Source organism: Oreochromis aureus, linkage group 4 (assembly GCF_013358895.1).
Source record: "Oreochromis aureus strain Israel breed Guangdong linkage group 4, ZZ_aureus, whole genome shotgun sequence".
NCBI classification, from domain to species: domain Eukaryota; kingdom Metazoa; phylum Chordata; class Actinopteri; order Cichliformes; family Cichlidae; genus Oreochromis; species Oreochromis aureus.
In genome coordinates, this window is record NC_052945.1 from 22,610,116 (window position 1) to 22,628,653 (window position 18,538).

Genomic DNA, 18,538 nt, shown 5'->3' on the forward strand with positions numbered 1-18,538 from the left:
TAACAATGCACAACGTGGGTAATTTAACACTCAATATCACTAATGGTATGATTGATGTCAGGAATAATCAGTTTGACTTGATTAATAACCGGCAATTCCCTTTCATACGAAATCACGAAACAATAACTGACAAGCCCAGAACTGCAATAGACAATAAAGACTGTGACTCCACGCAAAGCAGCACTGAAAATTTAGAGGATCAGGAAGAACACGAAAAAGACTGTGAAAATTTAGAGGATCAGGAAGAACACGAAAAAGACTGTGAAAATTTAAAGGATCAGGAAGAACACGAAAAAGACTGTGAAAATTTAGAGGATCAGGAAGAACACGAAAAAGACTGTGAAAATTTAAAGGATCAGGAAGAACACGAAAAAGACTGTGAAAATTTAGAGGATCAGGAAGAACACGAAAAAGACTGTGAAAATTTAAAGGATCAGGAAGAACACGAAAAAGACTGTGAAAATTTAGAGGATCAGGAAGAACACGAAAAAGACTGTGAAAATTTAGAGAATCAGGAAGAACACGAAAAAGACTGTGAAAATTTAGAGGATCAGGAAGAACACGAAAAAGACTGTGACTCACGCAAAGCACCTCTGAAAACTCAGAGGTGCTTTCTGTGGAGGAAGAACACGAAAAAAACTGTGACTCCACGCAAAGCGCCTCTGAACACTCCGAGGATGAGGAAAATACAGATTTTCATTGGAAATCTGTTTGGAACAGCTGGTTGAAAAGTTTGTAAAAAATCAGGCATAGTCATCAGTCCGGAAAGATTTTTGCCATCTACAACAGGCTTACCAACAAAATTTGGGCTGAAATAAGGGTGACATTGATAAAATCCCTTAAAGAAGTTAAAAAACTTCCACAAGGTCATTTTCAAAGCCCTGTGTAAAGGTGGAAAGATCCAGAATTAATTCTGGAAATCATGGAATCAGATATCCCAAGATTCGACGATAAAATTGTTGACATTTTCATAGAGGAGGCAGCCAAACTATCGAAGAAACCAGGTTGCATACGTTTTTTTCTCATTTATAGGCCGACTGTTTTGTTGCACCAGGAGACAAAACAAGGTTGATGTAATGTAGAAGAAACATCATGATATCGACTGAAAATGTTTCCAGAAAACAAATTGTAGACTTTAAATTGGCTAGTTTTAAAATTATAATGGCTCTTTTTAATTGATGGACTTTTGGGAACCCATTCACCAGTCATGGCAGATGGCTGTCCCCTCACTGAGCCTGGTTCTGCCGGAAGTTTCTCCCTCTTAAAGGAGTTTTTCTTCCCACTGTCGCCTAGTGCTTGCTCAGAGGGGTTTGTCTGTTTGGGTTTCCTTTTTAATAACTTTAAAAAAAGTTAACATCAATAAAAGCCTTCAAATTTTACACTCTGATTTCTGTTTGTTTTCATTGTCTGTAAGTTGAATAAATACACGTGTTATTTGTTATTTAGTTCAAACTGTGGGTAGAAAATGCAGAGACAATGCTGTACCGTCATGTGACCACAACATAAAGTTATACTGTAATGGCATTAGAAAGGTTGGAACTTTAAAGATAACGTATAGGCTATAAAATTATTATTATTAAAATTATTGTATTCTCTCTGTCTCTTTCTGTATCCAGTGCACAGTGATACCAAGGAAACCCTTCATCTTTTGGTCCAACCAAATGTCCACAGTGACTGAAACACGATCAGCCTCACTCAACTGAGTTTTTAACAGGTTCTCTGTTTTTGATGTAACTGTTCTGAGACATACTGGGCTGTATTTGCTCTTGTTTTCCACAACAGACAGGAGCAGGTTGCAACCAATAATCAAGTCACTTAATAATGCATTTGTGATGGCTTTCTGCTGTGGACAATTCATGCTGTACTGCCCGGCACAAGTGTCCAGAAACCGAAATGGAAGGCTGTTGGTATCTTTTGAATTAGTTAAATGTCACAATAAAGAGAGAAAGCACTGTCTATTTTTGATCACTTTCATCATATAGTACATGTACACTAAGTTTATTCTGTCTTTAATTAATAAGAAAACTCCAGACGATTCCATTCTGAGCTTAAGAAGCTTCTGCTAGGTTAGTAGAGTCCATTTGAGTAAATTGGTGGCACACCTGTGGATGCATATAAGGCACCCCAAGATAAATCGTATGAAAAAGCTTCTAGAAAACAAATTGTAGACTTTAAATTGGCTAGTTTTAAAATTAAAGAGACAGAGAGGATACAGCTGAAATTCAAACTGCTGGCCTTTGACCACTTCAAAAGATTACACACTGGTTACAGAATCTGTGAGAAATTTGAAGCTATATGTGACGAATACAACATCAAAGATAAACTAGATTATATTATTAGCAACACTTCTGCCAATATGTGGAAAGCATTCAATGTCTGCTTCCCAACTGAACAATGTGAGGAACATAAATGTTTTCTGTTATTTGCATTCCCATCAGTGTAAGAGACTCAGCAGCAGATTAGAATCAAGTAAAAATAACATTTAGATATTTCATAATTCAAATTAAACAAAAGGTCCATGTCAGACTTTTCAAAACGAAACCATGCCCATGCTACAAACGTAGCACCTCGTTTAGGTGGAGATTAATGAATAAATTATTAACTGAGTGAACGTGGATTGATATTGTACATTCAGCTATTAGGTGATGATAATACACCAGAGGTGGCCCACCCAATCTAACACTATATCTGAAACTACGACAGGCAGGAAGTCATTCATGCCTGCTTAAATACTTTGAGTTTATCATCTAAATGTTACAGCAAAATGGTATGTTCAACTACTGTGCTGTCTAACTCGAAGAAATCTGCTTGTATCATGATGAGTCAGGACTGAATGTTTTGGGCTGCAGAACTATTTTCTCACGAAAGGCTTCAAAGGATGAAGGTAAGGTTATTCTTTGAGGTTTTTCTAGGATTACCGTTGAGGGCTATTTGAAAAGGTCAGGTCCTTTAGATGAACCATTTCATACTATGACGACGACGCGGATCGCCCCGTGCATGGGGCTGCACAGCGCTAACACGTTGACGCCGTGCAGCCCTCGTGACGGGCGATCCGCATTAACTCGCTAACGGAGATTTGCTGATGCAGTTATGGTGTTAACGTCATTTTAACGAGATTAACGCTGACAGCACTAGAAAAACCAAAAAAACCAAAACACATTTACATCACTTCAGTGTGATACGTACCAATTACAAAGTTATTTTATTTTCTTAAAGTTTCTCTTAATATTATATAGAAAATGTCATGGTTCTCAAGATCTGGAGAGGTCGTGGTGTGTGTTTTTCGTCTTCGCCTCTCCCACCAGGGCGGAACTGGACCTTGATTCCCCGCCTCTGAACCCGCCCTGAACACACACCTGTGGCTCATTCACACTGATCCTGGCAGACTACTTAAGATGGCAAGAGAGGCTGCTTCCTCGCTGATTGTCACACTGCCTAGCGTCAGTGTAGCCTAGCCTTTCAAAGTATTCCTTGTGATCCCCTAGAGTTTCCTCCTAACATTGTTTTTCTCTGTGTACAGGCCTTCTAGATTCCCTGCCATCTGGAGTTCTGTGGATGTGTGTGAGTGAGCGTGAGTATTTTGGAGTGGACATTCAGAGTGAGTTGTGGATTAAGTTGAAGAGGGCGTGTGTACCCCCGCCTTGGACCTTCCCTGGGACCCCCTCCACTCCCTGGAACTCTGTGTTATCGGTCTCACTGTATATATGTATATATTCTCACTTGGTGCCACATCGTAAATGAACCTTCACCTTCTCTCTAAACTTCAGAGTCCCTGCGAGTGAGTCCTCTGCCTAATAATCTGTGACACAAAATGTGTGATATGTTCTCATTTCCAAGCATGAGTTCTTAATAGAATCTAATTTACAGTATCTCCAGATCTGAATAAATTCTAATATTTCTAAAATCCACAGGTTTTAAGATTAGGCCTAAAATTCACCCCATGTTTTTCCTTTACTAAGAGAGAGCAAATCTGATTTTCATCAACATGATCAAATATTGTAGATTAGAATATTAGTTCACCTATTCTTACAGAGGAGAAGAAAATTAGAATTTAGTATTAAAATGCACAGAATCCTGATATGCCTTCAGCCAATTATTGATACTAGCTAGAATTTACAATCTCTGGCTGATGTCTGCAGGAGTAAGCACACACCCACCTGTGATGTGCTAAAGAAGATTTCACGACTTCTGAAAAATGCATGTACTTTTAACATACTATCAAATATTGCAGATTATTATGTTAGAGACTCAATGAAAGCAGAAGAAAACATGGAGGCAGAAAAATCATTGATTGCACAGACTGTGAAACATTTACAATACACATATATATTTAAAAAGGGGACTTTCATTCATTCTAACATTTCCAGAAAAAAATGGGATGGTATTAAACATGCATGCAGCTTTCATGCTGTAAAAACGCAGATGATTTAAATCTACCTGAAAGCCACGAACATGTGGTTTGACAGTCAGACCCACCCGTGCTCATATTACTGACATCTTTGTTTTTGAAACCAAAATGGCAGAAATCCTCATTTTCAGGCTTCAGAATGATACTTCAGAAATGGGGATGTAACAGTAGATACAGCCATTTTATGGTGTCTTGGCTAAAACACAATATTGCTGTCAGATCCATTATTGGTCAATAGATGGCAGCATTGACAATATCTGTGATTAAAGGAGCATTAGGAGTTAGCAAGGCTCTCCACTTTCTGTCAAAAGTTGCACTGTGAAATCTGGGGTTGTTTACATTGAAAGCAGCGCTGAAGACTAGAGTTGAATTCATGATGGCTGCTGTTTGGTGGCATGGACCAGCCAAACATCTGGGGGGAGTTGGGGAATGTCAAATGTGATTTATGCAAATAGAGGGTCTGATTGTACATTTTCATAAAGTTTGTCTCCACGTGCTAGTTGTAGTGAGCTGGGGCTGTCCCTCTGCCTGAAACTTCAGCACAAAAAGGTGGACTGTAAGTAAAACCACAATACAGAGTTTTAAATTATAGGCACTACATTTCATCAAATACAATCAACTTCCCAGATCAGATCAATTCTGTTTAATAATAGGAGATACTTAGACGTGGGACGCCCCTAATCACGTGCCATGGATGTGAACTCCTCCAAAACCTGCCGTCTCTTTTTAAAACAATCCTTTATCTAAATATGGAAGAAATCGGACAAAATTCAGTGAGTACAATGGACCCAAAACTGAACATGAATTTAATTTGTTATGTTCTAGTAACCTTCCAAAACACTGACCTGTTTGTAGGTCAGTCCCATCATTCCTACCAAGTCGATCAACGCCAATAATTAACCATGGTGGTGAAAAACTAATGACATGGCCTCCTTGTTCACCTGATCTGAACCCCATTGAGAACCTGTGGTCCATCATCAAATGTGAGATTTACAAGGAGGGAAAACAGTACACCTCTCTGAACAGTGTCTGGGAGGCTGTGGTTGCTGCTGCACGCAATGTTGATGGTGAACAGATCAAAACACTGACAGGATCCATGGATGGCAGGCTTTTGAGTGTCCTTGCAATGAAAGGTGGCTATATTGGTCGCTGATTTGTTTTTGTTTTGTTTTGAATGTCAGAAATGTATATTTGTGAATGTGGAGATGTTATATTGGTTTCACTGGTAAAATAAATAATTGAAATGGGTATATATTTGTTTTTGTTAAGTTGCCTAATAATTATGCACAGTAATAGTCACCTGCACACACAGATATCCCCCCCTAAAATAGCTAAAACTAAAAACAAACTAAAAACTACTTCCAAAAACATTCAGCTTTGCTATTAATGAGTTTTTTGGGTTCATTGAGAAAATGGTTGTTGTTCAATAATAAAATTATTCCTCAAAAATACAACTTGCCTAATAATTCTGCACTCCCTGTATATTACAGACAGACCTGTTTTTCTTAAAACATCTGTGTAAAGAGTGTGGTTCCCATTTCACAAATTACAGCATTACCCTGTCAACAGAAACTCAGCATTTTCCTTGTGCATTTCAAAATAAAGCCCTAAAGCGTTTCTGTGTCCAGAAACTTTCTCAACACGTTTGTAGGAAATTAATAGTGTAGCACTAGATGCTTGCAATTTTATTTTTGTTTTTATTGTGTTGTTCACCAGCAGTGTGTTTTCTACTTAACTGACCCATTTGGTTTAAGGCTCCTCACTTACTGTTAACTGGAAAGAAACAGTTTAAGTGTTTGTCTCGTTTTAGGTTATATTAAACGTACCCTCTTATTAATGTTGCTCTTTCTTGCTCTTACAGCCAGTAGTAAAGTTGCAGAACAACAGAGGAAACAACAAATACTCATACACCAGGTAAGATCTTTGGATTTGTAAAATGATAATGAATCCACAAAGTTCATAGATGCTTACTTTTTCTTGCTCTACTGTGACCAGCAACTCTGACGATAACCTGCTGAAGAACATTGAACTGTTTGACAAACTCGTCCTGCGATTTAATGGCCGCGTCCTGTTTGTCAAAGACGTGCTGGGGGATGAGATCTGCTGCTGGTCTTTTTATGGCGAAGGCCGCAAGATTGCTGAAGTGTGCTGCACTTCCATTGTCTATGCTACAGAGAAGAAGCAGACCAAAGTAAGCATTGTTTAATAAATATTAAAGCATTTGTTCAACATTTTTGAGAAATACACTTACACTGGTAATGATGGCAGCCTTTTAATTAACCTACAGTAAATCCAAAGAGAAAACCCTCCCACTGGAGTCATTTATTGAGCTTTCTACATTAAGAGGCAGGAAGCATGTGGCTAATTGAAAGTGATGTGCAATTATGATTTTTAAACTTATTCCTGTACCAGTATTGGGCTTATGCCCTGAACATATACTTATTACAAATAAGCACATTTTCAGGTTGCTGTACACAGCAAATAAATATTCAGCGACCTTTCCCTTTCCCAAACACCTGTGCTTCTAGGTTGAGTTTCCCGAAGCCCGAATATTCGAAGAAACCCTCAATATCCTCATCTATGAGAACAACAGAGGATCTGGACCAGGAGGCTTGCACCTTTTAGATTCAAGAGGCTCCGGTTCATCGCTGGGAACTGGTCAGTCAGAGGAAGAGGGTGCCGTGGGAGGGATAGACGAGTACGACGGATCCACGTAAGGAGACACATAATGCATGATGAAAGAGGCCACGGTCAGCAAACTGTGTATAAGGACTAATAATGTGAAAACAAGGCAGGGAAAGGGACTTAAAAAAAAAATCCCAACATAGTTTTTTTTGTTTGTTGTTTTTTTGTTTTTGAATGCTAAGGGAATGAAAACACGTCTTCGATGACAGCAATAGTTTGGTACGTAATTTCATTAAATGTCCTCAGACTTTTCAGAAATGTTGGTTGATGACTGATTTGTAAATTAGGTCTGAGTGTGTGTGGAAAGGAAAATGCATCTGTTTACATGAAAACAATGTGTGTACAGTCTTTAGATGGGAAATACTGGTAGTGATACTGGCATTGACATTACTTTTCAGAGGTTAATGAACCTCCTGCAAGCTACTGAATGGTCCTCAAACCCAACGTCCACACATCTTTATCTTAGAGCAGACAACCTAATGTCCATGTGGGTTTTAATGACACGCACAGGCAGCCTTTTCTGTGTGTGACTTGTAGGAAACACTGTGTCAGGTTATGCAGGCTGTGAAACTTTATTCCCCTTTCTCTTCTGGAGTGAGATGCTGCCGAACATTGATGGACAGAGGATAGTGAAGTTGAGCCTAGATATTGCAACACTGGAATAAAACACAGTAGCTATTTTTTTTTTTTCCGGGGGCCCGGGGGTCTTTGTGAATGATGAGCAGCTCAGTTTTCTTTATTTATGTTATTACAGCTGTTGCTTCAAGATGTTTTTATTAATTTATGAACCTAATTTATTGTTTGGTATTTAACTTTTGTATTGAGTCTTTGTGTTCACTCGTGCTTAAAGGAGTTTTAATTTCAGAAAAGGTACGTTGCACTCTCTCTGCACTCAAAATTTGAATTTACCCCTGTAAATGAATAAATTGTAAGCTTACATTTCAGTTTAATTTTTCAAGAGGAACCGAAACCATTTCTTGGATTTTGCATTTTGTTCTGAGCCATAGACTTTCACTTCTTCTCTGTCTTAAACTAAACTACAGAATTTTTTTTTTTTTTTGGGGGGGGGGGGTTGTTTTGTTTTATGTTGTTTTTCTTTGGCCATATGATGATGACAAAAGTGGTGTGTGTACTGGGTTGTATTTTTAGTTCTCTCAGGGAGAGGATTTTCTTTCTAATCTTCACTAGTGTGTAACCCTAATCACTCTGAATACTGGAAAAATCTGAATGAGAGCAATATGTATCTGAGATCCTTTATAAAATAACCTTGAATATGCACTAATGTAATTTCTGTCCAATAGTTGTCATGGAAATATTTTGAATAAATGACTGAAATCTAGCTTGGACTGTTTTGGGGGTTTTTTGGTTTTTTTCCCCTTTATTTCTATTATACTTTACAAAACAGACGGCCTTACAATTTTTGGTGATGTGCTTTTTCTTTCTGCAATATTACATAAAACCTACCATGCTGAAATTAATTAAACATAGGGGAAGTATGTGCAAAAGCAGAACCCATTAGATTCGGAGTGAATTGCTTTCTCTCACTTGGGCAATGGTTTCAGCAATGACCACTACCCTTCTAGCCTTGGGTGGGTGGTCATCATCTTCTTTGGGCTGCTCACTTCCAGTGTCACATACTCATGTCCCCTCTTATGTCCTCCTTTACTACATCTCTGGAACATCTCTAAGGTTTTCTATTTCTAGTTTAAAAAACACCAGTACAGTCTGACTGGTCATTACTGTATTGAAAACACTGCAAAAACAGCTCCAGTCAACTCTCATATAAAGACATAAAATTAAAAAGGGGGAAAAAATCTTTTAGATAATTTTAATTTATAAAAGCAAATAATAATGAATTATCTTATTATCTAGTACCTTCTATTGCTAAGTATTTGGGATATATTATTCTAATATATATATATTAGAATAAAGTGAAATTATAATGGAAAGTTCAAGTTTTATTAACTATTAGCAGCCCCCAGTATTTAGTATTATCCTTCCCAACAATGTGCAAACAGCTCCACGCATAGACAAGAAAAGAGAGACGATAACTAACACAAAAAAAACAGAAAAATCTAACTGAATAAAAACTGAAAGACATGATTCAACAAAATTGGTTACATATACATTTCATATTGCCAGGGTATTATTTATATAATATATTCAGTCAACAAAGTAAGGATTGTATACCTTATTACAGCTGTTTTGTTTTTATATTACATTAAGATAGCACTGTAGCTCATTCATCACATATAGTGTGTGGAAAGGGTCTCCAGTTTCAAGTTTCTGGTGTGAACATAGACACAGACCTCCAATGGAGCTCTAACATCTCTGCGGTTTTAAAGAAGGCCCAACAGCGTCTCCACTTTCTGAGAATCCTCAGAAAAATGGACCTGAAGAAGGAGCTGCTGACCATCTTCTACCACTGCTCCATTGAAAGTGTGCTGACATATTGCATCGGCGTGTGGTTCTCCAGCTGCACCACAGCACACAGAAAGGCACTCCAGAGGGTCATCAATATGGCCCAAAAAATCATTGGACATCCTCTTCCCTCCCTGAAGGACCTGTACAGCACTCGCTGTCTCAAGAGGGCCGCAGCATCCTACGGGATTGTACACACCCAGGACACCGGGTGTTTAAGCTGCTGCCGTCTGGCAGGAGGTTCAGGCTGCTGAGGTCCCGAACAAATAGACTAAAGGACAGCTTTTACAACAAGGCAATAGCCCTAATCAATGCAAATAGCTGACCTGACTGGCTACCTGCCTGGACTTTTTGGGAGGGGAGGTAACAATGGTAAAAACAGTAACAATAATAATATTTATATTTATAACAAAGTTAAATAATAATTAATGTGCAATAATAACAGTGTGCAATACAATACACTTATTCTTTTGTATTACTAAGTTATTATACTGTGTTGTGTTGTTTGTGTATGCGTTGTGATGTGTCGTGATCGTGTCGTGTTGTGTTATATGTAGTGCCAATGTAGGACAGTTTTCCAATTTCATTGTACTATTGTACTATGTATGACTGTGCAATGACAATAAAGAGTTATCTTATATAGGAAACAAGGATAAGGATAAGTTCTGTTGACCCACTGAAAGAGGCATCATTTAAGAAACACCAGGAAGACTGAAGCTCATCGCATTGATCAAGCAGGACTCATGATCTTCACCAGCAGCTCCCTCACAGGAAATCTTCAGCACTCCTCCGAAGGCCCGATCCAGGAGATGGATAAACCCAGCAGTTCATGAACACTGTGATGGAGACCTTAGGTTTGTGTAATGTTATAAATACTCGGATACTCCCCAGAGGCTCCGGACTTTATATAAAGATATTATATTCAGTCCTGTAGAAAGTTATATATTTAAAAACATATGATCCTCTCTGGTTACTGTGGTATGAATAACTCTGAATCATTTTATGGTAAATAACACACTATCTGCAAAAAACTGTGAAAGAATTCCAGATCATAAGTTTGTAGTTCAACATACAAGTGACGACCTTTGACCTTCATCAGGTTTTATTTAATTGTGTTAGAGAAAATCTCATATGCTCTTCATGCAGCTGAGTACATCAAGTGTTTAAAACAGAAGCTGTGCAGGTCTGAGATCAGCAGCTTTGTGAAACACCAAACTGTGGTCCTGTTAATGCTGATATATAGTGACACAGTTACATGGGTGATTACTCCTTTTTGTCTTTATCAATAAAACAGCTGCAGCTTTCACTACAGCACATGTGGTACTTTAACCTTTGTACTGTTTTCATCAGTTCATTTTTCAGTTAACATGTTGGATGATCTGTCTGCTGTCACTGGGTGGTGCTGAGGTCTGAATCTGAGGGCAGCTCCTGTAATCACAAAGAGAACAGAACCATCAAACTCAAATATAAATTGTATCCCTCAAAACTGAAATAAAGCTGATCTTTCTCTGTTCTCACACACTCAGGATCTGAGTTCTTCTCTTACATTTTTTCAGTATTACAGTACACTACAGTACTTTAATCCATAGTTACTGATTAATGAGGAGTTACTGAAGTACAAGCTTTTTAAAAAAAAAAAAAATGTTACTGTCTTTACAGATGTGGCAAGAGACTGAAAACATGCTGCTGTTTGCACATATTTAACCCTTTAAGACCTACCATAGAACCAAGTCCATAAGAGCTTATATTATATTTTTACATGCTGTAGTGCCAATTTTGGGAGCATTTCAAGTTGATATACATCAATACAACCATTACAGCCCAAATTTTAATAATATGTATGCATTAAGTGCATAGTAATTACATAAATTGCAAAAAGTGCAATAAACTACAAAAAAAATTTAAAATCGTTTTTGTTTTTTTAACATATATTTCTAGTTAGAGAAATTTAAGAGGCTTATCCCTCAAAACTGTAAATACAAAAAAGTTGCACAAACTAGTTTCCCACCACAGGAAATTTATTTGAAGTGTCTTCATAGTTTTACTTTTGAAATACACCAATTTTTATATACTGCAGGAAAAACGAAAATAAATATTATAGTGCAAATTTGCAAAAAAGCAGCATATGCATCAAAATAAACCATTTCCAGCAGTGCAATTTGAGTTCTAAGCATCCCAGAAACGACACAGAAAGTCATAAAGTCAAAGATAACTTTTAAAAACACCAGTATAGGCTCTGAGGCCCTGACAGTAAAAAAAAACTACATTTCCGCGAAATGACGTCACTTCCGGTTTCGGTCAGGTAATGGCGGACATGCGAAAGTTCGCGCTGACGTCTATTCCAACGTAGGAAGTGTTATGAACAGCTGATCGGATCGGCAAAGCGTGTTTCTGGAGTATTATGTTTTTGTTGCTGCAAGCGCTTTTTATGCAGTTTTTGCAAAGCTATATGTGGAAGAAAACCGTGACCTAGGACAAGCTGATGGCATAAGATGTAAGTACAACTTATCCGGTTTCATATGCAAAAAAAATTATTGCGCTAGCTTACGTGGTTGCAGTGATACAGGGATTTAAAAATAGATACGCAAATTGTAGCGGGGGCGCTACGCTCGGCTCTAAAGGGTTAATATTCAGCTCTGCACAGGAGCTGAAGCAGGGTGCAGCCTGTTGCTTTTACAGTATAATACTTGTCATAAAAGTACAGTAACAGTAATTAGTGACTGAGTAGCCCGGGGCGTTTCTCTTGATTTCTTTAGTCAGGGTAAATTCATTCACCTGCACAGATTAGCTAAACGAACCCCGACAGCCGAAAGTGCTCATTTTAGCTAGCTAGGTCTCAGGACCCAGCTAAGGACGGTAGTTACGGATTAGCTTACAAACACGTTTAATTTACCGAAAAAGTGCAGCGGGCCTCGGGTCCTTCTGTCGGGTAGTCCAGTTTACTGAAGAGCACCTCAGGCTGTCAGGTTACAGTCCGTCAGTGTTTTCAGTAACGTAAACGTTCTCAGAGCCTATGCTCTATCTGCTATTCCCGAACAGAGATACGCAAGTTTCTCCGTGACTGCAGCTGCCAGTGTTATGATGACGTTTCACCCCAATTTAACATCATATGGGAGAGGAGACCCTTGGACATCAATCAGCATGATGAGAACTATTGAAAACAAAAGAAAGAATCTTTGGAAAAAATTACCTGAGGAGAATAAATTTATTTTAGTCTGACACCAGTCCCATCCGATAACATGGAGGAGGCGGGGTTTATGACCTATACTGCAGCCAGACACCAGGGGCGATAGAGACGTTTTGGCTTCCTTTTTGGGAGCTGTCGCGTCGTCCATGTTTTTTTACAGTCATTGCTCGAACGGATTCAGCCAGAGGCGCGTGCACCGGTTGCTAAGCAACGCTTCCGTTTTACCCGAAGTGGGCGGAGCTAAGTTCAAAGACATCAAGTACGTCACTGACTTAAAAGGATTTCAGTTTAAAACCGAGGGTATAAATACCCCCTGTACCAATGGATTTTCGAAAGCCAGCTTTAACAAAGGGACAACAAATTGTCAGCACATAAATACACATTAATCTTTTACAATGGGCAGTAAAAAATTAAGGACAATCCAGAAAGAAAAAGCTCCAAGAAAAAGTACACTAGCACAAAAACAGAGGCCCCAGAGAAAACAGAGGCAGCTCATGAATTTGAATGTTGGTCGCAGACTTCCAACACAGTTGTCATGGAAGAACTAAACTATGCGCCTTATTTCTTTTCAGAAAAAAACGTTTTGCAATAACTCTCAAGTCACATAACAATGCACAACGTGGGTAATTTAACACTCAATATCACTAATGGTATGATTGATGTCAGGAATAATCAGTTTGACTTGATTAATAACCGGCAATTCCCTTTCATACGAAATCACGAAACAATAACTGACAAGCCCAGAACTGCAATAGACAATAAAGACTGTGACTCCACATAAAGCAGCACTGAAAATTTAGAGGATCAGGAAGAACACGAAAAAGACTGTGAAAATTTAGAGGATCAGGAAGAACACGAAAAAGACTGTGAAAATTTAGAGGATCAGGAAGAACACGAAAAAGACTGTGAAAATTTAGAGGATCAGGAAGAACACGAAAAAGACTGTGAAAATTTAGAGAATCAGGAAGAACACGAAAAAGACTGTGAAAATTTAGAGGATCAGGAAGAACACGAAAAAGACTGTGACTCCACGCAAAGCGCCTCTGAACACTCCGAGGATGAGGAAAAATACAGATTTTCATTGGAAATCTGTTTGGAACAGCTGGTTGAAAAGTTTGTAAAAAAAAATCAGGCATAGTCATCAGTCCGGAAAGGATTTTTGCCATCTACAACAGGCTTACCAACAAAATTTGGGCTGAAATAAGGGGTGACATTGATAAAATCCCTTAAAGAAGTTAAAAACTTCCACAAGGTCATTTTCAAAGCCCTGTGTAAAGGTGGAAAGATCCAGAATTAATTCTGGAAATCATGGAATCAGATATCCCAAGATTCGACGATAAAATTGTTGACATTTTCATAGAGGAGGCAGCCAAACTATCGAAGAAACCAGGTTGCATACGTCGCTTTTTTTCTCATTTATAGGCCGACTGTTTTGTTGCACCAGGAGACAAAACAAGGTTGATGTAATGTAGAAGAAACATCATGATATCGACTGAAAATGTTTCCAGAAAACAAATTGTAGACTTTAAATTGGCTAGTTTTAAAATTATAATGGCTCTTTTTAATTGATGGACTTTTGGGAACCCATTCACCAGTCGCATGCAGATGGCTGTCCCTCACTGAGCCTGGTTCTGCCGGAAGTTTCTCCCTCTTAAAAGGAGTTTTTCTTCCCCACTGTCGCCTAGTGCTTGCTCAGAGGGGTTTGTCTGTTTGGGTTTCCTTTTTAATAACTTTAAAAAAAGTTAACATCAATAAAAGCCTTCAAATTTTACACTCTGATTTCTGTTTGTTTTCATTGTCTGTAAGTTGAATAAATACACGTGTTATTTGTTATTTAGTTCAAACTGTGGGTAGAAAATGCAGAGACAATGCTGTACCGTCATGTGACCACAACATAAAGTTATACTGTAATGGCATTAGAAAGGTTGGAACTTTAAAGATAACGTATAGGCTATAAAATTATTATTATTAAAATTATTGTATTCTCTCTGTCTCTTTCTGTATCCAGTGCACAGTGATACCAAGGAAACCCCTCATCTTTTGGTCCAACCAAATGTCCACAGTGACTGAAACACGATCAGCCTCACTCAACTGAGTTTTTAACAGGTTCTCTGTTTTTGATGTAACTGTTCTGAGACATACTGGGCTGTATTTGCTCTTGTTTTCCACAACAGACAGGAGCAGGTTGCAACCAATAATCAAGTCACTTAATAATGCATTTGTGATGGCTTTCTGCTGTGGACAATTCATGCTGTACTGCCCGGCACAAGTGTCCAGAAACCGAAATGGAAGGCTGTTGGTATCTTTTGAATTAGTTAAATGTCACAATAAAGAGAGAAAGCACTGTCTATTTTTGATCACTTTCATCATATAGTACATATACACTAAGTTTATTCTGTCTTTAATTAATAAGAAAACTCCAGACGATTCCATTCTGAGCTTAAGAAGCTTCTGCTAGGTTAGTAGAGTCCATTTGAGTAAATTGGTGGCACACCTGTGGATGCATATAAGGCACCCCCAAGATAAATCGTATGAAAAAGCTTCTAGAAAACAAATTGTAGACTTTAAATTGGCTAGTTTTAAAATTAAAGAGACAGAGAGGATACAGCTGAAATTCAAACTGCTGGCCTTTGACCACTTCAAAAGATTACACACTGTTTACAGAATCTGTGAGAAATTTGAAGCTATATGTGACGAATACAACATCAAAGATAAACTAGATTATATTATTAGCAACACTTCTGCCAATATGTGGAAAGCATTCAATGTCTGCTTCCCAACTGAACAATGTGAGGAACATAAATGTTTTCTGTTATTTGCATTCCCATCAGTGTAAGAGACTCAGCAGCAGATTAGAATCAAGTAAAAATAACATTTAGATATTTCATAATTCAAATTAAACAAAAGGTCCATGTCAGACTTTTCAAAACGAAACCATGCCCATGCTACAAACGTAGCACCTCGTTTAGGTGGAGATTAATGAATAAATTATTAACTGAGTGAACGTGGATTGATATTGTACATTCAGCTATTAGGTGATGATAATACACCAGAGGTGGCCAACCCAATCTAACACTATATCTGAAACTACGACAGGCAGGAAGTCATTCATGCCTGCTTAAATACTTTGAGTTTATCATCTAAATGTTACAGCAAAATGGTATGTTCAACTACTGTGCTGTCTAACTCCGAAGAAATCTGCTTGTATCATGATGAGTCAGGACTGAATGTTTTGGGCTGCAGAACTATTTTCTCACGAAAGGCTTCAAAGGATGAAGGTAAGGTTATTCTTTGAGGTTTTTCTAGGATTACCGTTGAGGGCTATTTGAAAAGGTCAGGTCCTTTAGATGAACCATTTCATACTATGATGACGACGCGGATCGCCCGTGCATGGGGCTGCACAGCGCTAACACGTTGACGCCGTGCAGCCTCGCACGGGGCGATCCGCATTAACTCGCTAACGGAGATTTGCTGATGCAGTTATGGTGTTAACGTCATTTTAACGAGATTAACGCTGACAGCACTAGAAAAAACCAAAAAAAACCAAAACACATTTACATCACTTCAGTGTGATACGTACCAATTACAAAGTTATTTTATTTTCTTAAAGTTTCTCTTAATATTATATAGAAAATGTCATGGTTCTCAAGATCTGGAGAGGTCGTGGTGTGTGTTTTTCGTCTTCGCCTCTCCCACCAGGGCGGAACTGGACCTTGATTCCCCGCCTCTGAACCCGCCCTGAACACACACCTGTGGCTCATTCACACTGATCCTGGCAGACTACTTAAGATGGCAAGAGAGGCTGCTTCCTCGCTGATTGTCACACTGCCTAGCGTCAGTGTAGCCTAGCCTTTCAAAGTATTCCTTGTGATCCCCTAGAGTTTCCTCCTAACATTGTTTTTCTCTGTGTACAGGCCTTCTAGATTCCCTGCCATCTGGATTTCTGTGGATGTGTGTGAGTGAGCGTGAGTATTTTGGAGTGGACATTCAGAGTGAGTTGTGGATTGTTGAAGAGGAGCGTGTGTACCCCCGCCTTGGACCTTCCTTGGGACCCCCTCCACTCCCTGGAACTCTGTGTTATTGGTCTCACTGTATATATGTATATATTCTCACTTGGTGCCACATCGTAAATGAACCTTCACCTTCTCTCTAAACTTCAGAGTCCTGCGAGTGAGTCCTCTGCCTAATAATCTGTGACACAAAATGTGTGATATGTTCTCATTTCCAAGCATGAGTTCTTAATAGAATCTAATTTACAGTATCTCCAGATCTGAATAAATTCTAATATTTCTAAAATCCACAGGTTTTAAGATTAGGCCTAAAATTCACCCCATGTTTTTCCTTTACTAAGAGAGAGCAAATCTGATTTTCATCAACATGATCAAATATTGTAGATTAGAATATTAGTTCACCTATTCTTACAGAGGAGAAGAAAATTAGAATTTAGTATTAAAAATGCACAGAATCCTGATATGCCTTCAGCCAATTATTGATACTAGCTAGAATTTACAATCTCTGGCTGATGTCTGCAGGAGTAAGCACACACCCACCTGTGATGAGAGGCTAAAGAAGATTTCACGACTTCTGAAAAATGCATGTACTTTTTAACATATTATCAAATATTGCAGATTATTATGTTAGAGACTCAATGAAAGCAGAAGAAAACATGGAGGCAGAAAAATCATTGATTGCACAGACTGTGAAACATTTACAATACATATATATATTTAAAAAAGGGGACTTTTTCATTCTAACATTTACAGAAAAAAATGGGACGGTATAAAACATGCATGCAGCTTTCATGCTGTAAAAACGCAGATGATTTAAATCTACCTGAAAGCCACGAACATGTGGTTTGACAGTCAGACCCACCCATGCTCATATTTCTGACATCTTTGTTTTTAAAACCAAAATGGCAGAAATCCTCATTTTCAGGCTTCAGAATGATACTTCAGAAATGGGGGATGTAACAGTAGATACAGCCATCTTTATGGTGTCTTGGCTAAAACACAATATTGCTGTCAGATCCATTATTGGTCAATAGATGGTAGCATTGACAATATCTGTGATTAAAGGAGCATTAGGAGTTAGCAAGGCTCTCCACTTTCTGTCAAAAGTTGCACTGTGAAATCTGGGGTTGTTTACATTGAAAGCAGCGCTGAAGACTAGAGTTGAATTCATGATGGCTGCTGTTTGGTGGCATGGACCAGCCAAACATCTGGGGGGAGTTGGGGAATGTCAAATGTGATTTATGCAAATAGAGGGTCTGATTGTACATTTTCATAAAGTTTGTCTCCACATGCTAGTTGTAGTGAGCTGGGGCTGTCCCTCTGCCTGAAACTTCATCACAAAAAGGTGGACTGTAAGTAAAACCACAATACAGAGTTTTAAATTATAGGCACTACATTTCATCAAATACAATCAACTTCCCAGATCAGATCAATTCTGTTTAATAATAGGAGATACTTAGACGTGGGACGCCCCTAATCACATGCTATGGATGTGAACTCCTCCAAAACCTGCCGTCTCTTTTGAAAACAATCCTTTATCTAAATATGGAAGAAATCGGACAAAATTCAGTGAGTACAATGGACCCAAAACTGAACATGAATTTAATTTGTTATGTTCTAGTAACCTTCCAAAACACTGACCTGTTTGTAGGTCAGTCCCATCATTCCTACCAAGTCGATCAACACCAATAATTAACCATGGTGGTGGTTAATTATTGGCGTTGATCATCTTTTTTATTGCAAGTCAGAAAAGTGCAGAATTTCAGCAGACGTGTCCTTTATTTAGACATGCGATGAAACATAAACTTCCTGTTTAAAACTACAGCA

General features: G+C 38.4%; 2 protein-coding genes and 1 long non-coding RNA gene across 5 annotated transcripts in view; 2 read left to right on the forward strand and 1 right to left on the reverse strand.

Annotated features, from left to right (window-relative positions):
• On the forward strand, window positions 1–13,921 carry LOC120439784 (protein starmaker-like). Its single transcript, XM_039610839.1, has 2 exons — window positions 1–515; window positions 13,549–13,921. Exons 1-2 carry the CDS (start codon window positions 6–8, stop codon window positions 13,837–13,839), a joined length of 801 nt encoding a protein of 266 aa, XP_039466773.1. The 5' UTR covers window positions 1–5; the 3' UTR covers window positions 13,840–13,921.
• Window positions 3,176–7,092, forward strand: LOC120439785. Of its 2 annotated transcripts, XR_005612759.1 has the most exons (5): window positions 3,176–3,440; window positions 3,521–3,571; window positions 6,270–6,322; window positions 6,404–6,599; window positions 6,937–7,092. It is a non-coding gene; the product is annotated as an uncharacterized LOC120439785 (long non-coding RNA). The 2 variants fall into 2 exon arrangements; XR_005612758.1 differs by having other exon boundaries at window positions 3,180–3,571.
• LOC116314590 (contactin-associated protein-like 3B) overlaps window positions 10,647–18,538 on the reverse strand; it is an 11,349-nt gene continuing 3,457 nt past the window's right edge. For both annotated transcript variants that reach the window (XR_005612757.1, XM_039610840.1), the window contains one exon: window positions 10,647–10,942. Coding sequence is in view for 1 of the 2 variants with exons in the window: in XM_039610840.1 (XP_039466774.1) it covers window positions 10,866–10,942 (77 nt within the window). In the remaining variant the exon portion in view is untranslated. The remainder of the gene's footprint in view (window positions 10,943–18,538) is intronic.

Coding starts and splice junctions, on each gene's coding strand:
- LOC120439784 (XM_039610839.1), top strand. CDS start 6: ATGCACAACGTGGGTAATTTAACACTCAATATCACTAATGGTATGATT. Junction 516..13,548: donor GTGAAAATTTAGAGAATCAG/GAAGAACACGAA, acceptor TTAGAGGATCAG/GAAGAACACGAAAAAGACTG.